The sequence below is a fragment of the Myiozetetes cayanensis genome, unplaced genomic scaffold (genome assembly GCF_022539395.1).
Source record: "Myiozetetes cayanensis isolate MyiCay16 unplaced genomic scaffold, myiCay2020 scf1, whole genome shotgun sequence".
NCBI classification, from domain to species: domain Eukaryota; kingdom Metazoa; phylum Chordata; class Aves; order Passeriformes; family Tyrannidae; genus Myiozetetes; species Myiozetetes cayanensis.
The window spans coordinates 20245383-20273122 of NW_026086604.1; the positions used below are offsets into that span (position 1 = coordinate 20245383).

Consider the following 27740-nt stretch of genomic DNA (forward strand, 5'->3'; position numbering starts at 1 on the left):
CAAGTCCTTTGGAGATTATTATAATCGAATTTTTCAAGATATTCCAGTGGACACATGTAATTTTGTGACAAAGAACTTCATGAGGAACTTGTCCAACTTGAAGGCCTGACTAGGAGGTCATAGACATTTTTAAGGCTAAGAATTTAAAATAAAAAACATGTTTGGAATTATGAGTTTAAAAATAATAAATAAATAGTTAAAAGGCAAGAAAGAACCACATGATCTTATAAATGAAGAACAGAGACTATTACTGTGTCTAAATTTTTATCGATACTCCTGTCACTCCTTGCGGTTTTATCATTACTTAGGTTAGATCTGCTTTTCCTGCCTTCTATTTTTCAGTGATAAACTGGAATTTATTATTGATCACGTCTTTTTCCTGCATGCTCTCCTCCAGAATGAGCTTATTTGCCCTCTTGGCCTTTCATCAATACATCACTTACAAAGCTCAGTCTGTGTGCCATCCTCATGTAGCCTTTGCTACAGATTGCCTCGCTTTCAGAAAAATCTGAGTCCTCTCATCTCCCCTTTTTCAGAAAGTTAAACAAAAAATAGTTATTTCATTATGATTCTGCCTGTTTTTCTATATTATCTATATTATCTATATTATTATTTCTATACTCATCCCTCAATTCAGATAGAAATCCTGTCTTAGGAAGCATAAAATTATGCATGCATTTAATAAAAATTGGATTATTTCTGCATGAATTAGATATAAATATATAAAACTTAGATATAAATGAAAATACATAACTGAATGTGTAGGCAAAGAGGCATCTCCAAGCAGAAACACTTGCAAATCCATTAAACTACTTTTGAAAGCTTGCTCTTGGCCATCAGATCTTATTCCTGTTGGACTGCTAAACAGTCTGTAAAAATTCGGTTTTAAACTACTTGGATGAATTCTTAAGTATAAAAATTACATTACAACTGAAATAAAACTTTCAAATCTTCACAAATTACCAATGAACCCCCCCTACTTTATATTTGAAAACTTTAAAATTTAAAACAGCATGCAAGTGTATGCATGCTGTATCTTTCAACCCTGTTTAAGCAGAGGGTGGGGCTTTGCGTGCACATATCATACAATAAACAATAAAGGAGACTTAGTTGAAATATCTCATTCTCAAAATTCATCTGGTTTTAGTTACAGAAGTGCAAAAAGCAGTTCAGAATCAATAGGAAATGTTCTACTTTATCCTCCACTAATTTAGAAATGTCTAAGCTGGTTTTACTCAAGCTTTGTTAAATTACAAACAAAAGAAGTTTAAAAAAAACCAGAAAAAACAACACCAACAAAAAACCCCAAACCAAACCCTCCTATCGCTTGTAGAGACTGAGAAGCTGAAGTCTCAGCCCTGGAGTTATTTTTATGGCCAGACAGTAAGCCACTCAGGGAAGAGCTTATAAATGGAAGCAAAGGCACACAATAAGTAGAGAGTAACTACAGTGTAACAATAACAGTAATATGCAATTCAAATGTGTAATCCAAAACTCCATGGAAATGTGCTTGTAATGTAGAGCAAACCCAACAGTGAATTATTTAATTCAGATATACTGTCAATGATTTGTGTCTGTACACATAGTGTCTGTGCTATGTAATGTCAGAAAATAAGATTTTTTAAAAATCCCTACCTACTGGCCATGTTCCATTCAAGTGCTGGATTTTGAGAATTTCTCTCACTCTCTGTCAAAACTCCTCCTTTTCCATTTTCTTTCTCTGGTTTCAACTGATTCCAATAAGCAGTGCCAATGTTGATAGATTGAAGATCTATTTGATATTGTCTGTCTTCAACTTCTGATCCAGGGTCTCGAAGTATTCCTAGATTTAGTGCTCTCCTATAATACCAAAGAAAAAGGAAAAATAATTAGCATAGGTCAAAATCAGACCTATCAGATATGCATTAAGGTACAAAATTAAGGTGTCAATTTTGCCATTCTTGACTCCATTGAAGCATTATTTTCATTCCAGATCTTCAGAAACAGCCAGCTGCCTCTTCCTATGGAATTCAATGTGAAATATGCAAATAGGTATATTCCTAAATTTAGCCAGATCCACCAAAGTTGATATAAGTCTTCACTGCACTCCCAAAAATCAGGTCCATATGAGTAGCCTTATAGGGAAGCAGGACTGACTCACATCTACTGAATAGATAAAGGATGTCACATTCAAGTCCTCAAAAAGAACAGCTATGTATCAGTATAACCCAGAAAATCATTATGAGACAATTTTCCCACTGTTCAAATTTATCACAGAATAAAAATTAAAAAGAATATTGCAAGATGATGGAAAAAAAATTAAATCATTTTAATTAATCCTTTAATCCATGGAATTTCAGTACAGTGTTTTTTTAATTAAAATGCTTCTGAAAAGTGAGAAAAAAGGCATTTTTGAGTGAACCACATTCCTTGTGGATTCTTCCAAATTCTACCATATTCAGTTTTACAGAATATTTCAATCATGAGCTGAGTTTTGGAAACAGTCAGACTCAACTTCAACAAAACATTCAAGAGACATTGGATAAGTGGGGGTTGCTGAGACCATTCAGTTTTATCAGTAACCTGTATCAGAGAAGTATTCTGCTACATTTATCTTCTGCTAATAAGCACTAGAAATATTAAAAAAAAATTACCTTGCTCTTTGTACACTGGAAACAATACAGCTTTTTGAGCACTGCTCACTTAACACAATAATAAAAATTCACAATTAAATTTAACACTGCATTTCAAAACAAGCCAGTAAAGGGAGCAAGGGGATCCTAAGTTCTTTTTGCTTTTAATTATGATCACAAATTTTAGTCTATTTTTATCAATTTCATACATCTGCTTTAAAGCTTAAGCTTTTTATTTGCATATGACATCCAATCTAATGTTCTGCTCTAGGTTGCTGTCTTATGCCAGAATCATTTAATATATAGCTGCTGTCTTCACAAAGAACTTCATAGTTCTGCAATTTGTTTAGTCGTTGATGCTAATAATCTAAAAATAAATAAGGATTAAAGCAGCACATCCCCAACTGTGATGTACACACTGTATGCAGTCTGTAAGTATAGGTATGCAACCTGTTTCAAAGTGCAATCCAAGTGCTGGTCAAATCTAAACACAGTTGAAACTGCTCATACACTGCCATTGTCACCAACAGGGTATGTCAGCAATTAAGAAAATTAAATAATTAATCTTATGTACCCACAGAGGCATGTGGATGACAGCAAAGCCATTTTGATCAAGTCATTCCTGGTGAGGCACTGTGATAGCATTATTCAGTAGCCCCTATAACTTTCTTAAATGCTTAGTAGAAATACACTGAAAATCTGTTATGTCAGTAGTGGCATTTCAAAATTAAATGTGGTTTCTTGAAACTCAAGAATGTGTTTGTCAACTTTCCACATAGAGAGATCTAACCACAACAACTGTGCCCTTTATTATTCTTTCTAAGGCATTATTTCACCAGTATGAATGCAGTTCTTTTAAAAAAACACCATAGTAGATTACTGTATGACCCAGTGTCTATTTATATACTTTGCCTAATACAAGTAAATATTGAAATGTGTGTTTTGTGAAATATTACTGAAAAAAGCATCAAATTTCACCTGCATAATGGATTCTTCTCTCCTGTACTTCATAGTGAAGAACATTTTTTATTTCTTCTTTTATGAGCAGCTTGATAACTTGCATTTAGATCACCTAAAACTATATCCCTTAGGCTAATTCAGCACAACCATGACCTTGTAAACCAAATTCGTTGAGCAAAATGTATCTGTATGCACCAATCTGAAACTCCCCATTGCGACAATGGCTTTCATCCCCTCACCAGTTTAGTTATTTAAACATAAACCACAACAAAATCACCCTTTGACACAAATTTTTAGATGCAGGAAAATACACAGGGGTATTATTTAAACACAAGGTACTGGTGCATTTAATTGGTGGTATAACATTTGTCCAGTGTATCTTTTTTTTGTTCTCTTTTGGGATGTTACAGCCTAATACTTTGACATAACAATTCACATTTTCATTCTGTTCCTACTATTAACAATCTCCTATATATAATACAAAACTCTTCTTCTGACCCATTAGATCACTTTTGAAATCCAAGCAAACAAACTGCTTCTACAGGTGACCCATTTCAAGAAACACCTATTTTACACACAGACATACAATACAAGGATTAGTTATTAATGCCTTTATTTTTTGACTAACTTATTATTGCTTTCAGAAAGTACATCGTGCCAGTTTTACATAAAGATGAAAAAATAGCCTTTTCCCAAATAGGCAATATACGTACAGGCTTTTATATAAGCACTAATTTCTGGTTTCCCATATCAACAAATTTATGTATAGGCATTTACATAAGCACTCATTCCTGCTTTTCCATATCAACAATTTTCCTAAGTATGCCTCCAATTTATTAGTTGTATACTTCCTAGAAGGATGAGAGCTAAACTGTAGGAAAACTGGCTTAATCTGAAGCATACATGCTTTGTATAAACTCTGCAGCCTTCTTGATTCTGCAGCTTTTGAAATCCTTGTAGCAAATAAAATCAGGAAAACACAGTAAGTCAAATTAATGACTTTTGTACCTCTAGCATAAACGATGTTTTACCAGCTGAAATTTACTGTCGGGGTTATGATTTTAAGTGCTTCCCTCTTCTGAAAACAACTTCACTATCCCATCTGAACCTTTTGGCAGGTGGTCAGTAATACAGTAAGATCATAAGCAACCAAAGACAATCCTAAACATGTAACAGGAAACACAGCGTTAAAGCTTTTCTTTTTTAAAATTGATTTAGTCTGGGTCAGGCTTTTTGTATGCTTATTGAAGAGGCAGCTCATGTTGAACCAGTTACTACAAGCTGCTGAATAGACATAATTCTGAGACCCACTGTAAAGAAGCTAAATCTATCCACTTACAGCTCATCTGAGGCCTACAAAAAGCTAAACAAGCCAGGAAAATGGCATTTAAAGACTACACATTATGTTACAATTAAGAAATATTCACAGACTTTACACACAGCAGCTAATTTTTGTTAGCGCTTATTGGATCTCTGTGTGCATGGATTTCTGCTTCCAGGTACAGAGAAGACAAACCTGTCTATCCAAATTTCAGTTATTAAAGGTTTTGTCTGGTGGTAAGAGAACCTTCCTATTCTAATTTAAAAAGGAAACAGACAGTAAGCTTGGATCTATTTTATAGAGGTAAATGGTGTGGCCTGTATGCAAGAGGACTCCTTCCTCTACTGCTTAGGTTTGAAGAGTCCCAGCCTAAATGTAGTCTTAAAGCCCCTCAGCTATGCATGAGATGTAACTGGATACTGTAGAAATCACAGTAATATTTATCACTGACCTAATGCACCTTAACTGCCTTTTTCCCAACTCAATAAAGCTTCCTCCTCGACAAGGCCATCAAACGTGTTTTACCAAACATGGAAAACTGAAGCAAGTGTTTATGGATGCAATGGACTCCACCTGGAATGAGACGCTATAGATGTTAAGAAGGGCACAGAACAAAAATTTAGTAAACCTAGAGAATCTATGACAACTACACTGGCTTTTGAAAATGCTGAGCTCCTATAAGTAAAATCTCAGACAGGAATCAGCTTTTCAAAGACAGACAAGTACTCTTTTTTTTTTTTTTTTCCAATCACAGCAAATAGATGCCTTTTTGTCACACACAAAGAAATTAATGCTTGAGCTACTGGGAGAGAAACAGAACTTCCCCAACATCACAAAACATATATAGACATGATCTTAAAACTAGAATAAAAAAATCCTGTAGCTTGACTTTTCATGATGGAAGTCTTGGATGTGCCTAAATTTGGATATATTAAACCTACTTCTTTGTGAGGAAGATGGAAAGAAGAATGAGAAGTTAAGCAGAAAAAAAGGGGAGAAGAATTATTAGATCGGGGCACTGAAGCTGAAATTAAAGCAAAGCAGCAGGTAAGAAAATTTTACTATTGTAAGAAGAGAGCAGGAGACATCCTTAAGCATTTAGGGAAGGTCCTGACAAATTTCTAATATTTTGTACATGATCCTGGGTACGCATTCTGCCATACTGAGTGATACACATATCTTCCAAGACAAGTGTAACCTCAGGTTTCTAACCCTGCCATCTGTCCATAGGGAGACTCATTTGTGGTTTAACAAACTGTGTTTTGTGACTGCCAGAATGTTGGAAACCACTTATTTTAGTCTGGGTCACTAGAGCAGGCTTTTAAATGCCATCAGCAGTAAACTCCAAATCTCACAGTTTCTGCCTCTTTTCCACAGGAACTATGCCACATATGACTGGTTTTGTTGGCAGCTGCTCCTTCTCCCCTCTCCAGCTCAGCCTCAGAATAACTCAACTACTGTCCCATGTCCACATTTGCTGGCTCATATTCTGGATTGGATACCAACAAATTTTTATTAAATGCAAATATAAACTGAGTAGAGTAAAGTTACTTTCTTTAATGCTTTACTGATTAGCAAGTGATACTATTGATTACAGGAATCTGTTTAACAATGAAAACTGCATTCTGTCTGATTAGCTGTTGTGTTGACTTCTGCACAGTCAGATACATCAACACTATCTACAGAAGACAAAACATGACAGATGTCCTGTAAGGTCAGAGTGGTTAAGGTACCTGGGTTCATATTTGTACTTGGAAGAGCCTTGAAAAAAGAAAATATCAGTGCTAGCTCCATGAGCAAAATAAAAATGACTGATCACTTCTAAACATTCACATAGTGGACAAATACATCACACCTGGAATGCAAAGGAAGAACTTATTAACTGCATTCTAATTGAGTATGTTTTGCAGTCAATAACAGTCATAAGTTCTAACTCTATAATGACTTGCAGTGTTTATAATTTTTTGTGCATGGACATAAATCAACTTAGAGGTAGACTACCTGTACAATTAGTATGTAGAAAAAAAAGACCAGTCACTGAAACATATCAAAAATTTTCTTTTGATTGCACTAGACTGCTTCCAACTATTGATACAGGTAACTTTCTTTTTTCTTAATTAATGTTGGATAAATGTCTGACTTGTATCTCTTGGGCACCAGTTCCTGTTTTGCACTGTATATCTACAGAGATAAGTACCACTGTCAAGAGAGGAAATGGTATAAGTGTCCAAAAAGCTACAGAAGAGGATGAGACATCAATTAGTTAGAAAGACTTTTAGGTAACACAAGCATATTGGAACATGGTACTTCTAAGTCATTAAAGGAAATATGATTCAACTATGGATTAGCGTGCCCTAAAACATGATTCAATACATGAATGCCAAAGTGCCTGATGGAAAAAAAATTAAATGTATAGAACAAATCATCTTTACTCATTATTATCTAAAATAGATCATTAAACAAAAGAGCACTACTACTGCATGCCCTGTACTTGACCAGTTTCATCCACTGCAACTACTGAGTCATAAGGTCCTTACTTTAATCCAAAACCATTTCAAAAAGTACCGACAGCCATTGAGCTATCATAATACAAAAGAAAACAGATCTGGTTGTGAACATAGAAGAAATCTGGCAAATGAAATGGAATAGTTTGTGCCTTTCTCATACGTGTGGTTGATACTATCTCAAAATAAACAGAAAACACTGTCTTGGTTAGAACTTAAGATGACAGGTGTAACTGGATGCATGGACATGTAGAAGAATGGAATCTGCCAGGTATTCCTATGTTGTGCACAAGAAGGTTTGGGTCTAGGGAGACCCTGCATTGGGCCTGTAGGACATGCATCCCTCTTTGCAAGGCTAGAACACGCCAAAGGAAAGTAGGAGAGGCAGATTTCATTCCTATTCTCTATAAACTTGCTTATTGTATCTCTAAGCAATAAAATTAACCTCTTCAATAGTTTACTAATTTATATTGTGGGGATAAAGCCAAAATGATGTTGTGAGTATAATTAATTGCATAGAAAACATCTTGAGATAATCTGACATAGATGCGTAGAACACAAAGATATAAATAATGCATAAAAATTAACAACTGCAATTTTTTAATCAATATCTTATTTATGTATTCTATTATGTAACTACTTACATATTTTTATTTTGAAACCCAGTAGGTACATATTCAGAGGAAAAAATAACAATGCCCACTTCATGACCATTAATTACAGTGGTGGTGCCAGGTGGGTGCTACTTTAATTCCATTTGTTATCCATTTAGGAAGGTCAGACTTCAGTGAACTGGGCCACACCAAGGTCAGGATTAATAGCAGTGCATTGATCATATAAAAGCTACTAACCACATGAAAGGAATTACAGTAGATCACACATCAAACATTTTGGTCCTGTGCGTCCTCCCTCTAGTCCTATGGGCAGGAAATGCTCTACATATCCTGTGAGGTGACCAGGCATTTAAAACTACTCCCTCGTTACAAAGGTCTGGTACAGTAATTGCCTGCAAAGAAACTGAAGAACTTCTCCAGTGCAGTTGTCTTCTAGAGTTGTATGTGGAACACAGTGTGAATGATCCTATGACAATAAGGTATGGTATGGTAAACTATGAAGTAATTTTTGGTCTCTCTCAGAAAAAGCGTAAAATGAGACAAAGCTGAAGTTTGCAGCTGTGCATTTAGATGTCATCTGTTTAATTACTTCTGTAATTTTATTGTTTAAATTCCTCAGCAAAAATAACAGCATGAGCAAGTCTGAACTTTTAAAAATCAGTTTTTCATTTTTATATTGTTTAATGTTTAGACAGTTTGAGGAATCTCGTTATACTTTTGAAGCATTCACCCAAATTCAGGGAGCACTATATAAATATACATTTGACAGACTGTATAAATGATAAGTATGCACAATTCCAAAGGAAGGTCTGTATGATATTTTTGGATGCCAAATGTTTCTAGAAAAAAAACAAGTGGAAAAGAGTTTCTCTAAATAGTGGAGGTCTGGGGAGGGGACTAGCAAAAAAGTCAAAATACAGTATAACCCAAAGACTTCTATGCTTTTGTTTTATGATAAAAATAATTTTATCTCAAAACTTACGTTGTTTGGCCATCAAAGGATCTTTTGTTTTAATTTTTAAAGTATTTAATGTCTACCTGCTTTACCACATGTCTAAGGTAAATAACCTTGTGATTTTCCCACATGTTTTCAGCCTGTATTTTACCTTGTTTTAATCGATTAATCTAGTGAAGTGGTGCAATACCTCCGTTTTTTCAGATGTTCTGAAAATTCACCTGGAAACACTGAGGTTGAGTTTCACTGAACATCAGATTTGATGCATGGCATTTCTTTAAATGATGTGGTACAACCTGGTATAATGGTACAAGCTGGAAGGCACACTGTCCACAGTGTGTTTGATAAGCTGACACTGGACAGAGTTTCTTTTCACTGTTGTGTCAGTATATCAAACTCATACCTGGACATCAATCAAATTCCACACGAAATAGAAAAGAGCATTATAAATTTAAAAACATCAGCTTTTCCTTTATATTAAACAACGTGTAATAATGCATATTTTCAGCACGTGTCTATTGTAATAGATGACATTTATAGCATGGATAATGTAAGAAACTACTCTAAAATATGAACATTTAACTTTCCAAGTCAACTCACATTTATCTTTGGTTCTGATTAAATTAGTTTCTCAAGATGCCACTTGTACTTTCTTTCTCTTTTTGCAGAATCACTGTCTTCATAATGGCAAGCTGGAACTATTTTTGAAACAGTGTATACAGTATTGTAAGATATGTCAATAACAGGGTATTAAAAATAACCTCCCTTTAATTCTTCTTTTCTGAAGTCCTGGCATATTTGTCTATATCCCTGCTTTGTCTATTTCAATATCCCTTGAAAACTCTCCTGGTATAAAGCTCATTCCATATTCATTATGAAATGTATTACCTGTCATGTTAAGTCCAATGTTTTTTCTTCCTAAAACCCCCATTAAACTATTTTTAATGGCACTTCCAAAGTCAGTATCAATCTATGCCTAGCAAGATGTATTGAAGGGAGTTTTACTTCTAAATACACATTTGAAGAAGGGGAAAAAGAGAAAGAAAAAAATGCAAAACACCCCTGTGTATTCACAACATTGACCACGAAGACTACAGATTCCAATGTCAGGTAGTTCAGTGAGTCCATGAGGCACACAAAACATTTAAATGGTGGTGGTTATAAAGAAAACTCAAGGGTTTTATTTTCTGTTAAAGAAAAATAAAAATGAAAGGACACTACACAGATACAAACACACAAACAAATACACTGCCCATTTGGGAAACTCTCTCATCTGTAGCTAGTTTGAATCTAGTCTAGTAATATAATTTTTTACACTCTTATGAGCTGCAATGTATGAAGAATACAATATGTAGATTTTAAAAATTATTTTTAGAAAGCAACTTTAAAAACACTTGTAGTTACATAATATATCAAGAGGGTTTTTTTGACCATGCCAAAAACATAGCAAAATCAACCATTGCAACCTGTCTGAATAAAGCGGATCAAAAAAGCTATGCCAGAGAATTGCATTCCTCCATATTTTTCTTGAGTACATATATACACACACTCATGTACACACTTCCAACCTTAAACTTGGAAACAGAAAAATGTCAGATTTGCTTTGAAGCTGGATTTGCTAATCTGCAAGTTTCTTCCTGTTCCCTGAAAAACTGTCACACACAAAGATTAAATAATACTTTTCAACAGTTAAATAACTTCGGTTATCAGAAGAGTTCAAGCCTGTTCTCCTCCTATCCTGCTAGTACAGAGTATATTTATTTATAGATACTCCTATGTTCTATTTGTATCACCTCCATACCTGTTTATTTTTTATTGCTGGGGAATAAGCAGTATCATGCCAGAAAACTGGAGTATTTGGGATTTATGCTGATCATTTACACTGAACTCAGCAGAGATGCCCAATACTATCTCTGTATTTTATTACTCTCAACATGCACTTGTGTTAGCCATTAACATACCAGTGTTAGCCACTGCCTTCTTGCAGGCAAAACCCAAAACCCCAAAAAAAAAAAGCAAAAAAAAAAAAAAGCATCAGTGGGCATGGAAAATATTTTGAGAGGCTGAAGAATGGTACATTCATTTTTGTGTCCTAGAATTAATAAAGCCCATAAGATTGCAAATCAATCTTTATAAAAAGAAAGTGATGGATTTTTTTGTTCTTAAGGGCAAAAAAAAAAAAAAACTAGCTTCTGAAATGCAACAAAACCACTGTTCATAATTTTTTAGTCTGTTTTTTTTTTAATTTTTTTTTATTTTATTGCAGCATAATCAGGTTTAATTGCACAGTAATGGCTTAAACATAAGAATCATTAAGCATGACTTTTGACCATACTTAAGGTGGTTGAGCTAAGTGAAGCTATATTGGAAAAATCAGTATGGGCTAGGGACCATGCTCACTTAAACAGTAATTTGAGTTGTTCAGGATAACAGTAACATGGATTTAATTTTGCCATGGGAGCTTGGAAGAGTATCCCATAGAGAAATATGCTCAAATAACATGTAACCATTCTGTATATTTCTGATAATCCTTTTTGTTAAATAATTGAAAACCAAAGTAGGAATACTTACAAGCATTAAATGAAAGACATTGGCAAACATTTTTGCTAAAGAAAGAAATCTTCTATCCAAAAAGTAGTTTAAGAACTGTGGTATGAATTTGTCATAGATAAAACCCTGTGAGGGACATCAGAGAACCCACAAATATTTATGGAATGAACCGCAATCTGTATACAGAAGTTAACAAATGTCTCATTACAAAGGGGATATGGTTTTCCCAGTAACAGAAGCACACAACTTACATTATATTTACCTTGAGATCCTCTTATAATTAAAAAATACTACATAGAAAAGAAGTCTGCTTTATATATTACTGGAAAATACTCTTCAACAAAAAACATTTGTTGAAACCAGATCTGCTGGAAATTATATTTACTGACAAACAGTTAAGAAGAAAACTGTATAGAATACTAAGTTTTAAAGGTTCTATTGAATTATTTTAGAATTATCAATTGCAGCCAAGATTTTTAGATGTTAATTTTCATTATATAAGACAGAAAAGCAACCTTGATATATGAATTCAATCACACATTTTAAGAAACAACAAAGGAAAGTCTGGGAAGAAACTGTAAGTAGTTTGTGTAAAGCAAATGAACATTACTGCAGTAATTCATACAGAGGAACCACTCTAACTCTTAACATGGCATTAATATTAAGGACCAACTAAATATTTTCTCCCATGTTAACAGAAACCCAAATACCTCCCCTCATTCCCCCCAGCTCCCTGTATTTTACAGTAACAGGCAAAATATAAAGCTACTTGATTAGGGAAAAAGAAAGATTAAAGGGAGGTAACTTGAAGAAAAGAAATGTAAAAGCTTCAATAATATTGCTTTATAACATAAAACATAAACCACAACTCATATAAAAAATAACTCTAGCTTTCAGATTACCTTTTATTTCCCAGTTTTACAACTTATCTGAAAAAATTTTCATTACATTTAGGTTGCTGAGTATGTAAACTGTGAAAGGTATCCTGGGATTTTTAAGTGGTATTTAATGTATTTTTTCTTTGTCTCTGTGCCCTTTCTTGTTTAACTTTTTAAAGCCATTACAGTCTATTTAATAATGTTAATGCTGAATCTGAGAATTTTATTAAAATTCTTAGTACACAGTGTCCGATTCTGTGCTGTGTTTCAAAAGTCTTTAGCACGATGGCAGATTAAGCTGATCCAAGCCCACGCTGATACAGCACACCTTTTGGCCGAGGCTAATCCTTGTATACCTATAGAATAATTAGGCTCAGTGCAATAACCTAACTGAGAACAATTGCCTGATGACCCCAAAATTTTTTTAATTCTTTCAGCTCCCTCAGCCAGTTCACAATACACAAGCACAAACCGCAACACCATGGAGAAGAGGTCTTAAAACAGTTCAAGTTTAGATTTACAGTGTCAGTGGGCACAAAACTCTTTGCCTAAAGACCGCAGGTAAAGTAATGTTAAAAATCAGCATTACATTCACCCCACTCTGGGCTGCTCCAAAGAAGCTCTGGGACACGCTTTACTCCTTTATCCCATTAACTGGGCATGGCTAATTTGCACACCACTTGCTTCAGTTGGGAGAATGAGAGACTTCTCTACTCAAAGAAGTCTTCAAACATCTGACATGTTCTCTCTCCATTGTGGTAAAACAGGAACTGTTTTGGGAAGAATTAACAGTTTGAAAAATATTTTCAAATGGAAGGGCGGGTCACTATTGGAGTTAAGGGAAGCAAACAGTTACACAACTTGATTTCAGTGAAGGAGGTATATTTCAGTGCTGCTTGAAGAGAAAGAGATACGAGATTTCTGAGGGGTTCATTCAAAATGTGCAAAATATTATGAGAAAAAATGAAAATAAATTACTCTTCCAAGGGAAAAGATGAGAACAACTGCAATAACCTTAGGTCTCAATAAAAAAATCCCCTATGTATAACAAATATGTAGAATCTAAAGACTAGGAAATATAAAAGCAGGTAGTTAAAGATACGGAGTATTTGAGTATATAAAGTGATAACAGAATATAATGAAAAGTTTAAATGGATTAAAACTAACCAAAACCCCAAACAATTTGTTTGAATTTATTTTGATTGGTTTCATCACAGCAGAACTGCAGTTTTTTGGAAAAAAGGAAGTGGACCAAAACTATGTTAAACAGCATCTAAACCCAGCACAAATAAAGGAAATCCTAATATCTCCTCCATTGAGTCAACACAAACATATTACAGATTTCAAAACTGAAGTTGTATGAACTTCATGCATCAAGTTCTGCATATATCACACAGCAAATAATAATTTAACCGTGTTAAAACAGTTACAGAGATAGTAAGAAGTATCAGGAGAACACGGAAATTCTGAGTTCAGGCTGCTATTTAACTTAGCCTTGACTTTACAGAATATATGGTAGTTAAGATCACCCACAGCTGAGAAATGTTTTTATAGAACAAAGTATAGCACACAAGCACAACAGAGACAGCAACGCCCTTGTGAAAGTTTTACTTTACAAGTGCTATTGACTTCTGACCTTAAGCTGTTTAATGATGGCATCATAATTAAATAGTCAAAGAAATGGAGTACATGCTACAATAAATGATATAAAATATGGTGCTGAATACTTTGTAGACTCCACTTTGAGAAGATGCATCTCTCGTGCCTGGCTCCCAAGTTCACAATTAAACTGTCCAACCTGAGAATTTCACAATCTGAAGACACAGTCCAGTTTAAAGAGATTCTGGAAATCTAGTCCTAATATAATTCTAAATCAAACAAAGGTGTTAGAATGAATGACACCCGAATAATGAAACAATCTAAACCCCACTCTAAATTCAAATACTTTATGCTTTATCTAGGAAAATGACATGTGACTGCCCTAAGCACTAGTTATGACTGGCTTGCACACACACAGCGTAGTTGCCCACTGAACTGGTACGTGAGGCCAGGAGTGATCACTGGTAAAGAACAGGCACGTCCACAAGTTGCCCACACTCAGAGTGGTTCTCCTCACCATGCCTTGGCATTGGAGCCCCTCCCAAACATGTGAGCAAGTTTTGAATGGTTTTGAGAGATCTATGAAGTTGCTCTTTGAAATCTGGCCACCTCTAGAGTAGGGCTTTTGTGCACACATAACCACATCTCCGTGAGTCTCCATAAACTGAGTTCATTCCTCCTCCCCACCCGTCCTCACAAAGGACTGGGATGCTGCTGGCTGAAGAACACAGTTGTGCAAACACCTCAGCCAAGTCAGAAGCAGTGTGCCCAACTGAAAGGAACAACCTGGCAGATAGAATGCTTATTAAGTTCTTAAAACAAAGCTGAAAGTAACAATAAAGCACTGACAAGGGATAATATTTTTAATTTTTTTTTTTTAATATATGTACTGTTTAAGAATTACGAGACTTTAAAAGATAGCTTTATCAATTTTACAGATTTCACTTTTGGTCTGTTTGAATTAATTGGTTATTCCTTTGATTCATTCTTTATTGGCATTTACTTCATTTTTTCCCCTGACATATTTAATAAGGTTTCAATAAGGCTGTCCTGATTAACAAATGGATACTTAAATGACGTGATAATGCCATTGCTCTTCAATAGGAATGTTTCTATAAAATATTCACTTTTCTTTCTGTGAGAAACTGCACAAAGAAATTGAAAATTACTGCAAGAATCAGATTCTGTGCTACTGAGAGAAAAAATATAAAGTAGGTGTGTGTATTGAGAACACTGTAATTAAACCGATGAATTGAAGAGAAAAATAAAGTTGTAAAAATGCTCTTCTTATGAAATTTATCTTATTTTTACTATTACATTAGAAGGAAATATATTTCAAATATATGTATTTAGGTAAATTAGATATGTTGAAGATTCCTGTAGAACTCACAAAGAAATTTCAAGTAAACATAAGATTGATAGTTAAAGCTGAACATTTTTAAAGCTGAATTCCAAATATAAATTTAGCTTTGAATAGCTTTTGGTATTAGATAATTAACAAGCTACATTTCTGAAACTAAATGGGCAGTTCCAGCTGTTATTTTACAATTAGTTTCCACTGAGGGTCTTAAATTAATAACTGCTGCAATAGCCTCAAACATGTCAATGTTAATTAGGAGTGGTGTTTCCATGTAATGCTATCCATATACATGAATATTTTAGTGGGCTAAAGGTCTAAGCAGACTTGTTTTTTGCCTCTTTACTAAAGACAGAAGAAGTGAGAAACACAAACCAGAAAAAGACTTCACCTCCAAGCCCTGTTCCAGAGAGTGATATAGGATTCTTATGATAAAGATGACATTCCTAAGGTCCTTATGCTAAAAAAGCATGAGTTCAAGTACAAATAGCAAAGAACAGTATTTAGAACTTGCTATTTGGTATGAATATCTTGATTTACACCCCAGCTCAACAATTAATAGATCAAAATTATTAAATACAAAGAGAAACAAGATTGCATGTTGAAATTATATGTAAAGAAAAAAAGAAGCTATATCTTAAGGAATAAAACCATCCTGGTCTGAAATCTGAAAAAATTAGTAAATAAATTATAGGAACAGGTTCAAAATCTTCACTGTTACAATTTTTTTTTTCCTTAACACAGGAAGAGGACTGAAAATGGTGCTAGTGCAACTCCATTTCACAACTTGTATGCAATAAAAGAAGTACTTTTCCTTGAAACACTAAGAATTTCTTTTCTTAAAAGTTATTTTCTTACATAACATTCCCTCTGCAATTTTAACCATTTAGAAAGTTTAGAAAAACTGCAACAGAGATTTTATGATATACTCCTTTTCCCTATGGTACATATGGACATTTTAATAAGCAGCTCGCATTTCCACCAAAAACTATGTGCACATACATTTCTTTTCACTGATTATCGTTGCTGCTTTTATTCAAAGAAAAAGAAAGAAACTCAGGTCAGCATTAGCTAATTCCTTGTCTGCCTACCAAATAAATTCCAAAGAAGTGTTAAAAAGTAAAGAAGCAAAATAGAAAATAAGTTTTAACAGAATCTTTGCAACATAATTAACTCTTAAAAGATAATTACTCATATAAGGTCCATATTCTGGAAAACATTTAATTACCCTAATGTTATAGTTCTATGCAAAAAATAGTTTTTAAATTGTTAGTTGGTTTGAAAAGGAAAACATCAAAATTAACATTTTTGCTCATACTGGTTAAAGAAAATCCAGGCTTTTTGTAACAATAATTTCAATGTATAGTTTTTTGAATATAAATCTGTCCCACAGCAATTTAATATTGAATAAAAAAAATATTTCCGAAGAGAAGATGCTTATAGATGTGGGTGCTGTTGAAAAGTTTTGAAAAGCATTTGATTTTCCAAACCACATTTGAAAGAAAAAACAGATTTCCACACAGACTGCTGGCTATGTATGTGCTTCTTTCATAAATTCCTCGCATCATTTTTTCCTTCCCCTCACTCCAGCACTATCAGGACAGACACACAAAATTGTTTATTACTCCTTATTTCACTGAAGGATTTTTGTTAACCAATTATGGGTCTTACATGATTATCACAACTATGTTCCAGACAGAGGTCCTTGAGATAAATAGAAGATATCCTATAAGGAAAACAACTTTGTTTTGTTATTTATAAATGTTTGAGAGTTAAACAGTAAAAACCAGTAAACTACAAAAATGAAAAGCATAGATTAGATATATTTATAATAAAAAATAGACTTGTATTGATAAAAAATTTCATGAAAAAAATCACAGAATTTACAGATACCTTTTCATGAGTAAACTCTATGCGTAACTTTTTTGGAGGGAAGGGTCATGTTTAAAGAATTTCCATTTACATTCACAAATTGGAAACAGTAAAAGGACAGCTTTATCCTTTGATCTATGAAAGATCTACATATGAAAATGACCATGGAACACTCAGAGTTGGACTATAAAGCTTTGATATACGACATGAATGAAATCCTTGGATCTCAAAAATGATGAATCCAGAGCATGGACAAAAATTAGATTCTTTATCTGCCAAGATGAGGAAAGCTTGGGATTCTGTTTACCTAAACTCCCAGAATCCGACAGCTTAGCAATATTATTCCAGACCTTCTTAGTAACACCTTTACAGGACAGCCTCCAGACAGCCTGTATGCTCTGACTGCTTTGTCAGCCATTTCATTTTTGTGTTAAAAATACTGTACCTGAACACTGCTTCACTCTGTCTGTTCGTGGATACTCCCTAAAATTCTACTAATTAACATTTCACGACAGAGTTTGCTAAAAACAACCATGTTGAGGATGATCAGCCATTACCTATACAATCGATCAGAACATTTGCACAGTATTTGGTATAATAGGGGCCTACCCGAATATAAAACTAAACACCATCTCAATTTCAGCTCTGTGCTGCTTTAGATTTAAGCACATCCATGTTATCTACTTGCTGTTATTTTTTCAGTCAGAGAAACAGGGTTTCTGTGTCTTGTGATGAAGTTTCCTCAGCCATTTTCTCAATGATAGTACCCAGTTCTGCTGGTAGCTTAGCACAACTAGTGCTCCTCATTGTTCCTATCCCTGACACATATACGTTTTTTTAAATTCATTACTTTTTATGTCATGTTTCCACTAACTAGAAGTGTTCAAGGATCCCAACGATGCTCAGCTTAATTGCACTAAGCACTCTTTATATATACAGGACAATACTGTTGTAATCTAAAAAAGCGACAAAATTATCTCACAGAATGTGAGATAATTGGGCAGAAAACTGATCAAGATGACTACAGACACAGCTGATTAATCACTTCTTCAAGCATTATAATTTATTCATGTTGATTTTCTACATTAGCCACTTTATTAATTTAAAAAGAACTTAGGAAATGGCAGAAGGAAAACATATGAGGACATACAAAGAAGGAAATGTGGCTTTTCAAATTATCCTGGAAGATGCTACTCTGTTTGCTGCAGCCCTCTCAATCTCCCACCAAGATGGGCACCATCCTGCTGCCCTCAGAATTGCTTTATATTCATAAGTAATTATCAAAAATCTAACAATATGTTAAGTTTGTTGTCTGGAGAAAGACTTGAGCAACTTGATCTAAACTGTTTGAGTAGGAGGCTGAACTAGGTGAACTAGAGAAGTCCCTTCCAATTGAAATTATTCCATCATTCTACGCTTTCCTTGGACTTTTTTAACAGAATCAGCCACATAGCTGCTTTTAGCACTCTCCACATAATACCCATATTTAAGTTTTTAGAGAAGTGCTCACTACTAATGAGAAATCTTAACTGATGTTCTCCAAAGCAAACAAAGTATTGCTACAAACACCACAACTGCTAAAAGTCTCCATGTAGATAAGCTCTTAATTCCCTTATACTAATGCTGTAGCAGAAGCATTCTTTTCAGGAAGGGTACCAAAGAATCCATAGATGAGAGAGCTTTATAAAGATCTTCAGGAAAGAAACTTCTGATGGAATTTTTATACTAGACATCAGAGAGCCAAACAATAACAAATGCAGGCCTGAAAAATGTAACTTTTTGCCTTCAAAAAGACGATTGTTTTTTCCTGTAGTCACAGCATTTATAAAACTTCTCTCTGATGTAATTTCTCTGGTGTCGCTTAACTCCCTGACTTTCCCTTCATCAGGGCATTAATATGATTTCCCTATCTCAGCATTCCTCTTCCCCAAAACTGCTAGACCTCTCTCTGTTTTGACAAATCTATTTGACCATTCATTTGGCCACTTCAAAAGTTCTAACACACACAGCACAATCACACAAGTGAGAAATGACCACATCACCTTGTTTTTTTGCAGCCTGTGGAGTCATTTACAAACAAGAACCTCTCCTGCTCCCAATCCCAAGTTTAATATGATCAGGCAGTTAAAGCCCACAAAAACATAGTTCTCTCCTTCACTGCTTAGCAGAAACTGCATTTAATCTGCCTGACTCCTCCACATTTTCAATTATCTGCTCTTTCCACACTTTAGCCAGGTTAGGCAGCTGCTTTACTTGCATCCTTATTCAAGATCTCCTTTATTCTGCTCCCTGGCTGCATACCAAGGCCTTCTGGTATCTACAAGAGTTCCAATCAACAGAACTGGCAGTTTCTTGATGGGAACATACAGTTCTGGTCATATTTGTGGAAGACAAATGCACCTTACCTGGAGCTGGGGTTTAAGAATCAGAAAATCATGAGGAATCATTAAAACAAGCAAAACAGCTTCTAGGATATAGAAGAAGAAAAAAAAAACAACTGAAAAAGGGATATTGTCTCATACTGTGACCAGCTAAAATAGTGTCAGTATACTTCTTTCAGAAGTCCTAAATTTACTGTTACGGTGCATGCATCTTTGTTTACTACATTTATTAATAGACAAAGCTATATTGGGCCATTTTCTACTGGAAGAAATACTTTTAGACTCATTTTTATATGGTATAGGAAAACTGCCATGTCAATACTTTTCTTTCCAAATTCCAATAATCACCTGAAAAAATATTTGTTCCCAAGATTTTGAGGCACGTTATTTTTCCAACATTGCATTTTCAGTTTGGTTCTCTCTTCAACTTAGCACATAAGCTATTTTTCCTAAGACATAGATGGAGTCAGTTCAGCTTACAGGCCAAATGTGGTCTGGTTTATTTAGTATGACCTGCAGCCATACCAAACTTACCTTTCATGCACTGGCATTCAGTTAATAATGGTATATTAGCACATTCAGTTTTTCATGTGTAAATTTATGGGACAAATTCAAAAGATATTTGGAAATGCTATTCAGCCTCCAGCCATGAAAATGTTTCTCAGCCTTTTCTAAAAGAGCAGTTTCTAAATGAGAAGCAAAAATTCTTTTTATGAAGCACTACAAAAGTGACATTAATTGCATGTGGTTGTAGTTCAGGCCTAAACAGAAGACTGTTTAAACCAAAGTGACACCGCAAATTAAGTTTGTATCCCCACTCCAGAAACACTGTAAAGACAGTGGTTCAGACAACAATTTATTTTCTTTTATTCTATTAAAAGCAGCAGCAGCAGCAAATTAGAGAACAGAGGTTGGAAAAAGACAGAAGATGACATGTTGGGATTGTTAGAACACTGTAGCAGCTAATTCTTCAGTAATCAACAGGCTGTTGTAATTTAATTTTTTTAGAGTCTCTTAAACTGGAGACCGTACTCCTTGTATCTCTGTTAATATTTACTGAGAAATCTTTCACCTAAGTACATCAACTACACACTGTGAGGGTTTGCTCATTTTACTACTTGATTTTTAAGCATTCTGTATTAGCTCCAGGTTTTGCTATCTAGTACCATCTACCATGGGCATACTAAAAGGGAAAATACTTTTTAAGTTAACAAATCTCATATTTGGAGAAACAAACACTAACATTAGGCCTAACATCATGTGTTAATAATATCCCACTGTTTGGTTTTTTCCCCTTGAATACAGACTGTATGTCCTGCCCAACAATACAAAATCCTTTGTATTATTTTATTTAAAAAACCCCAACAAAACAAAACAAAACAAAAACCCCCAAAAGCAAAACAACAACAATAACTGAAAAATGGTGACATTAACTCCACTCAAAACTCCAGCAGTCTAACAGCAGTGACTGTCATGTAAGAAAATGAACAGCTATCTTCTCTACCGTGGTCCTGTAAGCACACTTTATTCTGCATCAAAGAATATGTAATTAGAAAATGCATCTAGTTCAACCCCAAACCGGAATCTTAATATTTTTATTCAAAAAACCACTAATTTATATTGCTTGAAAGTGCTGAAGTTCACTTAAATGGATCAAAATAGTAACATTCTTCCCAAAATCAAAGGACCACGCACTACCAATTTCAATATTATTTTATGAAATGCTGCAAAGTAACTTGACACTCTGCTCTGATATATCTTAAAAACAATTACGTTACTATGATTGGATGATTAAAGAAAGAAAGTAAGATAAGACCTAGTCATTTGAAAAATGCTGAGAAATTATAAGAGTGGTCATTGAAGCAGTTAGAGGAAATTACTAAAAATGTCAGACATTTCTCAGAAGAAGACATAGGAAGCATGATGTTGTGAGAATGGTTGCAAAGAAGCCATTAACAGATGAGAGAGGTCTTTGGCCCAGCACTTATTTCTATCTTACCCATTCAGTGTCTTGATTTCTAAAGCAGAACTAGAACACATTGTAACTGTATAAAATTATGAAGACCAAATACACGCTGCACAAGTCTAGTCTGGAACATTTATGCATATAAGACCCAGAGGCTCAAAATGCAAAATGCCACCAGCAATTCGGGTAAAGCAACAGATGCAAAGATATTAGACTCAAAAATGTAAACTAGCACAGCTTCATTGATTTCACTGGTTTGTAATGTGCACACAAGGAACTTCACAGCTTCCCTCAGTGACTGAGATGACCTCACAGAAGCTGGAAATTACAGATTCCACTTTATAATCAGGGATTTTCCTGATAAATTTTTGGTTGCTATGAGAAGAGTGGAACCTACATTTGGTTCTCTAACTTCTCAAAGCAGATATCAGACTGTCTCAGACAGAAGGGGCAGAAGCAGGAAGAGCCTGTACAAATGTCAAAAGGATCTCTTTCATCTGTGGGCACATTGAGAGCTGGGCCAGGGTCTGCTACCCAAAGCTGCTGCTAGTGCCAGGCTGTAAGATTTCTTCCGTGGAAGCTCCATAATACAATAGATACAATGCTCATGTAAAAACAAAAGGGGAAAAAAAAGAAAGGATAAACTACTATAACTAAGCATACAAGGAAAGCCATTAATTTAAATGTTTCCACATGGAAATATGAAGAAAAAGACTCTCTTACAACTTCTAAGTGATCAGAAGTAAAACTGCAGATATTTCATGGTCTCCTAAAAATCCTAGCCTTGACAAAAAGTAAAACTCGCTGTCATTTTCTAGGCAGTAAATGTTTTACTGCTGGGAAAAGATTTTGATGTTTGTAATTTCTATTGAAGAGCACTATGAAGTAGTTAAAAATATTGCCACATCTGAAAAACAGACCAACGGGAAGTATAAGACACTTGTTCATCTGTATTTCTGTGACTTTTCTCACTTGGTATTATTTGCAACCATACTTTCATGTCTGGCAACAGTGCCAACTCTACTAAGGATCATATATTACTTTTATCATGCTGATTACATATGTTCACCAGTTTTGCTGCCTATATATGATTAGTGTGGTTTGCACATACTTAGTGACACAATCCAGAGCATGACATTTTCACAGAAAATGTGTTTACTGGGAAAGAGCTCCTTAGAAGTTTGCATTCCTTTCAGCTTTGATCTATGTGACATCAAGAATCCTATAGTTTGAATATATGTTTATAATTTATATTATTAAGATCTATCTTCTTTACACTATATGGCTACTGAACACTTTGGTAGTCACAAAAAATTTCCTTTTCTCTTAGGTGAACTTAGTAGTAGCTGAATAAAAGAAAGCCTCCTAAAATGTTCTCATCTGTGAGCTTAAAATTCACAATGACTCGACATTTAAATTCTGTTATTCATCACCACTTCACAGCAGAACTTGATTTGTCTAAATGGGTTTGAAAGCCCACAAGTGAAGAAAATCAGAAAAACCTGGTTTTGAATATCAAAAGATTGTATGTGAAAAGTATTTTTACAGGCTGCACGTACCCATTTTATTGATCAATTAACTTCTCCTAGAATGAATTTTTCCGAGACCATATTTGAAAAGTCAAACCTCCCCCCTGACACTTACTGATAAATGTCTTTTCTGAGCACAGCTCTGCTAAGAGGGTTGTCAGCCTGAGGAGCCATAGAGACAGATCCAATCTTGAGAACCAAAGTATCTTCTTTGATTGCTGGATTAGCTGTAGTTAGGAAAAGAGAAAAATAAGTTTGATTAAAAGTCAAATGAACATAGCAGGAACACTGAAAAATTATTACTTAAAAAAAATGTACATAAGAATATTTGCTAAGGGTTCGATTTTGCTCAGGAGCACCATAAAATCAATAGCCCTGCTGAGATACATTTCATTTCTCCAGAGTTTTATGGCACCATTGAATCCTGGTCTGTGACTTCTCATTTTCTCTGATGCTTTTTTATTATTACTAATTTTTTTTCTTCCAAAATTACTTTTTCCATGGACTTCTTTGAAATCTGCTTGTTTCTTGAATAATTATTTGCTGAAATATCAGCAGGTAAACTACTCTAAATCATGCATCCTTTTTATTAAAGGCCTAGATCCTTTAGACATAAAACATTGTAGGTTATTGCAATATAACCATCCTAGTAGCATTTGTAATGGGCTGCAGCACACATGAAAAGTTCAAACACAAGGACTGAAACAAGAGAATCTGAAATCCGACACATATACAAAGAACAAGATGTAGTACTGGACAGTAAATTTCACATCAGTAACAAAATTATTCCAAGAAGAAAAATCTCTGCTTTCCACTTCATCTCCATCATTTTCAAATTTCATCCACATGTACAGTTTCTTAGTTTTAAAAGCAATGGTCATTTTAGATTGAAAACCACGGTTCTGCCCAGAAATAAAATAGCACCACGTTTTCTTGCAGTAAATTAACTCTGTCAGCAGACAGACAAAGCACTTGGATAAGGTTGTGCTCAGAAGACTCCATAGGAACTAGGAAGCTCCCAAGAACATGCGATGTAAGATCAGACAGTTCATCACATGAAGGGAAATGGTTCACTGCAACACCTGTGTGATACGTAGCAAGGGCGGAATGACATCACACTTGCTCCCACATCCAAGGAAGTTCTGGAAGACTCATATATGAGTTCTAAAAATGAAATTATAGTAGCAGAACAGTGTTTAGATATTTTACTTAAGAGTGAAAAGTGTGGTGTAGAAAGAACAAGCAAAATCTATAAGCTTAAAAAATGGCCATTCAGACACATGAATGTCTTGGTGAAAAAGACACCATGTTTTGCAGCTAAATGTGTATGTAGACGTATCTGTATTTTTTAACAGATCTAAGAAGTCACAGAATTCGCAGAAATTTCAAGATATTTTGAAACTATTGTAGGGAATACCACAGTAAACATGTGGCAAAGCGGGAACACAAATTCTGATGCACAACTAAATCAGAACACAAGTGATTTACTTAAAAGAACCTCATCAACTTACAAAATAAAGTCAAATCCTTTAGTCTCCCCAAAGCAAAATGAAACTAGAAAAGTTAAGTTTATGACAACCCCTTTTTTGACTAAATTTGAACCCCTTCAACTTTCAGATAAAAAAAAAAAAGGCACTGTGCTAAGTATTAGAATATCACCACCGTACATTTACATGTTGGATTTTTTCTTTCCAACATTTACATAAATAAAAGGAATGAAGGTATTAAATATATATCAGACTGTAATTGCAACTTAATTAGGTGGCAAATGCCTTATTCTGAGAAGTGGTTCTTAATAAAATATATCTTAGGCTAAGAATTTTAATTTCTCTGTGACAATTAGCAAAGCAAAATAAACACAGGACTACTCATTACGGTCTCTACTGGGTAAGTATTTTAGGAGTTTTTTCAAGACTGGGCATGGACCTTTTGTGTCCAGTTTCCTGTAGGTCAATAAATTAAGTCAATCTTAAAGCAGAAAGAATTACAGGCATTGATATGTTCAGCTGGTTTTTAATGAGTGGTAATATGAGTTATGACTTCATGTGATGAATTCACATATCCATTCACTAACCCATGTTTTTCACAATGTGGGAATAATGTAGCAAACATAACAACAGTCATTACAGATATTAATAACTTTGAGGGGAAAAACACTGCACAATGTAAATATAACCTAGGAAAGTCTTAGTGACTCAAGTGTAATAATGTTGTTCATAATTTCACTTGGCTTTACGCACTTACTTCAGTCATCTTTTGCTGAGCTAAAGACATTGTGCTCTTTTAATTCTTTCTTTTAAGGCTTTTTTTCCAGCACTCGCTTAACATTTGTGATGCTTTTCAGCAACCTCTCTGCTTCTATTAATACCCAGTTTTATAACAGAAAGCAAATTGAACACTATTTCATCATCTGCCATATGCAGAAGTACAGTTATCATCCTTAATTTCTTTTCACCAAGTTCACTGGGACCCTTAAGTTGTTTTCAGCCACTGTTTCACAGGATATTCTCTCCAGTCCTGAAGACATAGTCTGCATAAACTGTTTCCTTGATATATAACTTCAGCTTTGGAAGATTTAGTATATTTTCTACAAGCAGTGATGTAAGGACAATGACTCAGATGTATGGCCTCGGGAAATTCTTTGCAACATTTGCTGATGCTATTTACTTTCAGAAATACCAATTTCACTTACTATTCCCAATTGACAAGTTTTTGTGGGTTTTTTTTAGCCTTCTGGTTAGCCATTTTTAATTAATTTAACATTTCCACAGATATGATACGGGGATGTATTTTAATTAAATACCACAAGACACAATGTCAAACTCCTTACAAAAGTCTAAGCATATCAAATCTTCGCAAACATTTTATCAACTAAGAATTGAAACCACAATGAAGAATGGAAATCAGATGTGTTTAACAAGACTAATTTTCCATAAAACCATGTTTATTGTCATGTAACAAATATGTAATCATTTATTAATTGAATTCTTTAATATTTTTTCCCTATAATGTCTCTGAAGGAGAGCAATAAAACTACCTGTCTTAATTTTATTTGAACATCACACTTTTCATTTTACTAGATATACCTTCAGCTGTCTAAAACCTGGTTTTCCAAGGTGTGTTAAAAATTAGCCTCAGAAGACTAAGATCCCTGAGCACAAGTTACTCAGCCTGACTGATCTGAAACGTTAATAGTAAGCAAGGAGGATATTACACACCATATGTTATGACAGACTTCAAAGTAGAGAGTCATGCTCATGTGACAAGAATATATCACTTCTACAAATGCAGGACATACGTTTATTCAGTGTGCCGCCTTTTCTTTCTCACTATCAACAAATTCATCATGCCCTTTCTAGTGATTCCCAATATTTTGCTCCTAGTATGTACTAAAAAGAGTTGCTGTAGTCCTCAGACCAGCCAGATGTGGATTATCCATCTCTATCACTTCTTATCAGTTTTTTGCAATTTACCATTTTTATTTATAGCCTTCTGCTATTCAGTAATTCTTGTTCCTATTTGTTATATATTGCTTTTATATATTTAGTTATCTTTACTTCATTGCTAAGTTAAGTGTGGGCCGTTGGCCAGAGTTTGAAACACCACCTGATGTATTAACAAATCAAACTCGTAGAACGCAGCATTGCTTATTGCCTAGGATAGAATGCTGCCCTCAATTCTACCACAAAAAGAAATGTTAATTTGGTACTGCTGCAAAAACTATGCCACTAAAATATTATAAAATTGTGTGGGTGTAGTCATGCATGCATGTATGTAAATTCCTCAGAAGAAAAAACATGATTTTGATTATTTCATAGTGTTTGTCGACCACAGTTCGTTGTGCAAGTTTGGTTTTGGACTGCATGAAAAAAAAGATTTGCTTTTTTTATTTTTAACTTTACATGTAAAGTCACAATTACATGTGGTTTTTGGGGGAAGGATAGTTTTCATTTTCATAACTATCGGTGTGCACAAGGAATGAACAGCAGATAACTGACTAGAAGAGAAATGGAAATAGTTTTTCTATTCTAGTGCAGTGATTGCAAATTGAAACACGTAAATCTGATCAGATTGAAAATCTTTCCTAGTCAATAAATGATGAATGAGGTCTTATGGAGGCATATCTCCACAATATATAACACTTCCCTGACCTAGCACCCCTGTGATGTGGGTCACATTCAACTCTCACTCCTTATTGCTGTTTCTAATTTCTATTGTTCTTGAAGACAATAAGTAGGAGAAGAGAGAAGCAATCTATTTTATGTTCATAAACAAATGAGACTTCAGGAAAATCTAGGGTGAAGGAAGAAATGAAAAAACAGTACTGATTTTCAGAGTGATGCTATTTCAGAGTTTTCCAGGGAAAGAGGTTAGCTGGCTGTCTTACTAATTTATTAAAGATAATCTTTAGTGTTATGCTTTAAAAGCAACAAGTTTTTCTTCCCACATTGACTGCTTAACCATGGCAATTCTGTTCCTAGTATGTATTTTCTAGCAAGGGACATAGGTTTTTTTAAAACTTCTTTTTAATGAAATATACAGCTACAGAGCTACAAAAACATACTTTTAAAAAAAGATTTCCTTGACAGCATGCCCTAGAAATCCCTTCCAACTAGAATCATAATTCTTTCTTGCTAACATA

At 34.5% G+C, this 27740-nt stretch overlaps 1 protein-coding gene across 1 annotated transcript in view; it reads right to left on the reverse strand.

Moving 5' to 3' along the window:
• VPS13B (vacuolar protein sorting 13 homolog B) overlaps positions 1-27740 on the reverse strand; it is a 418175-nt gene that overhangs the window by 155881 nt on the left and 234554 nt on the right. The window contains 2 exon segments of the mRNA XM_050315121.1: positions 1636-1839; positions 23214-23325. Of these exon segments, the coding sequence (XP_050171078.1) occupies positions 1636-1839; positions 23214-23325 (316 nt within the window).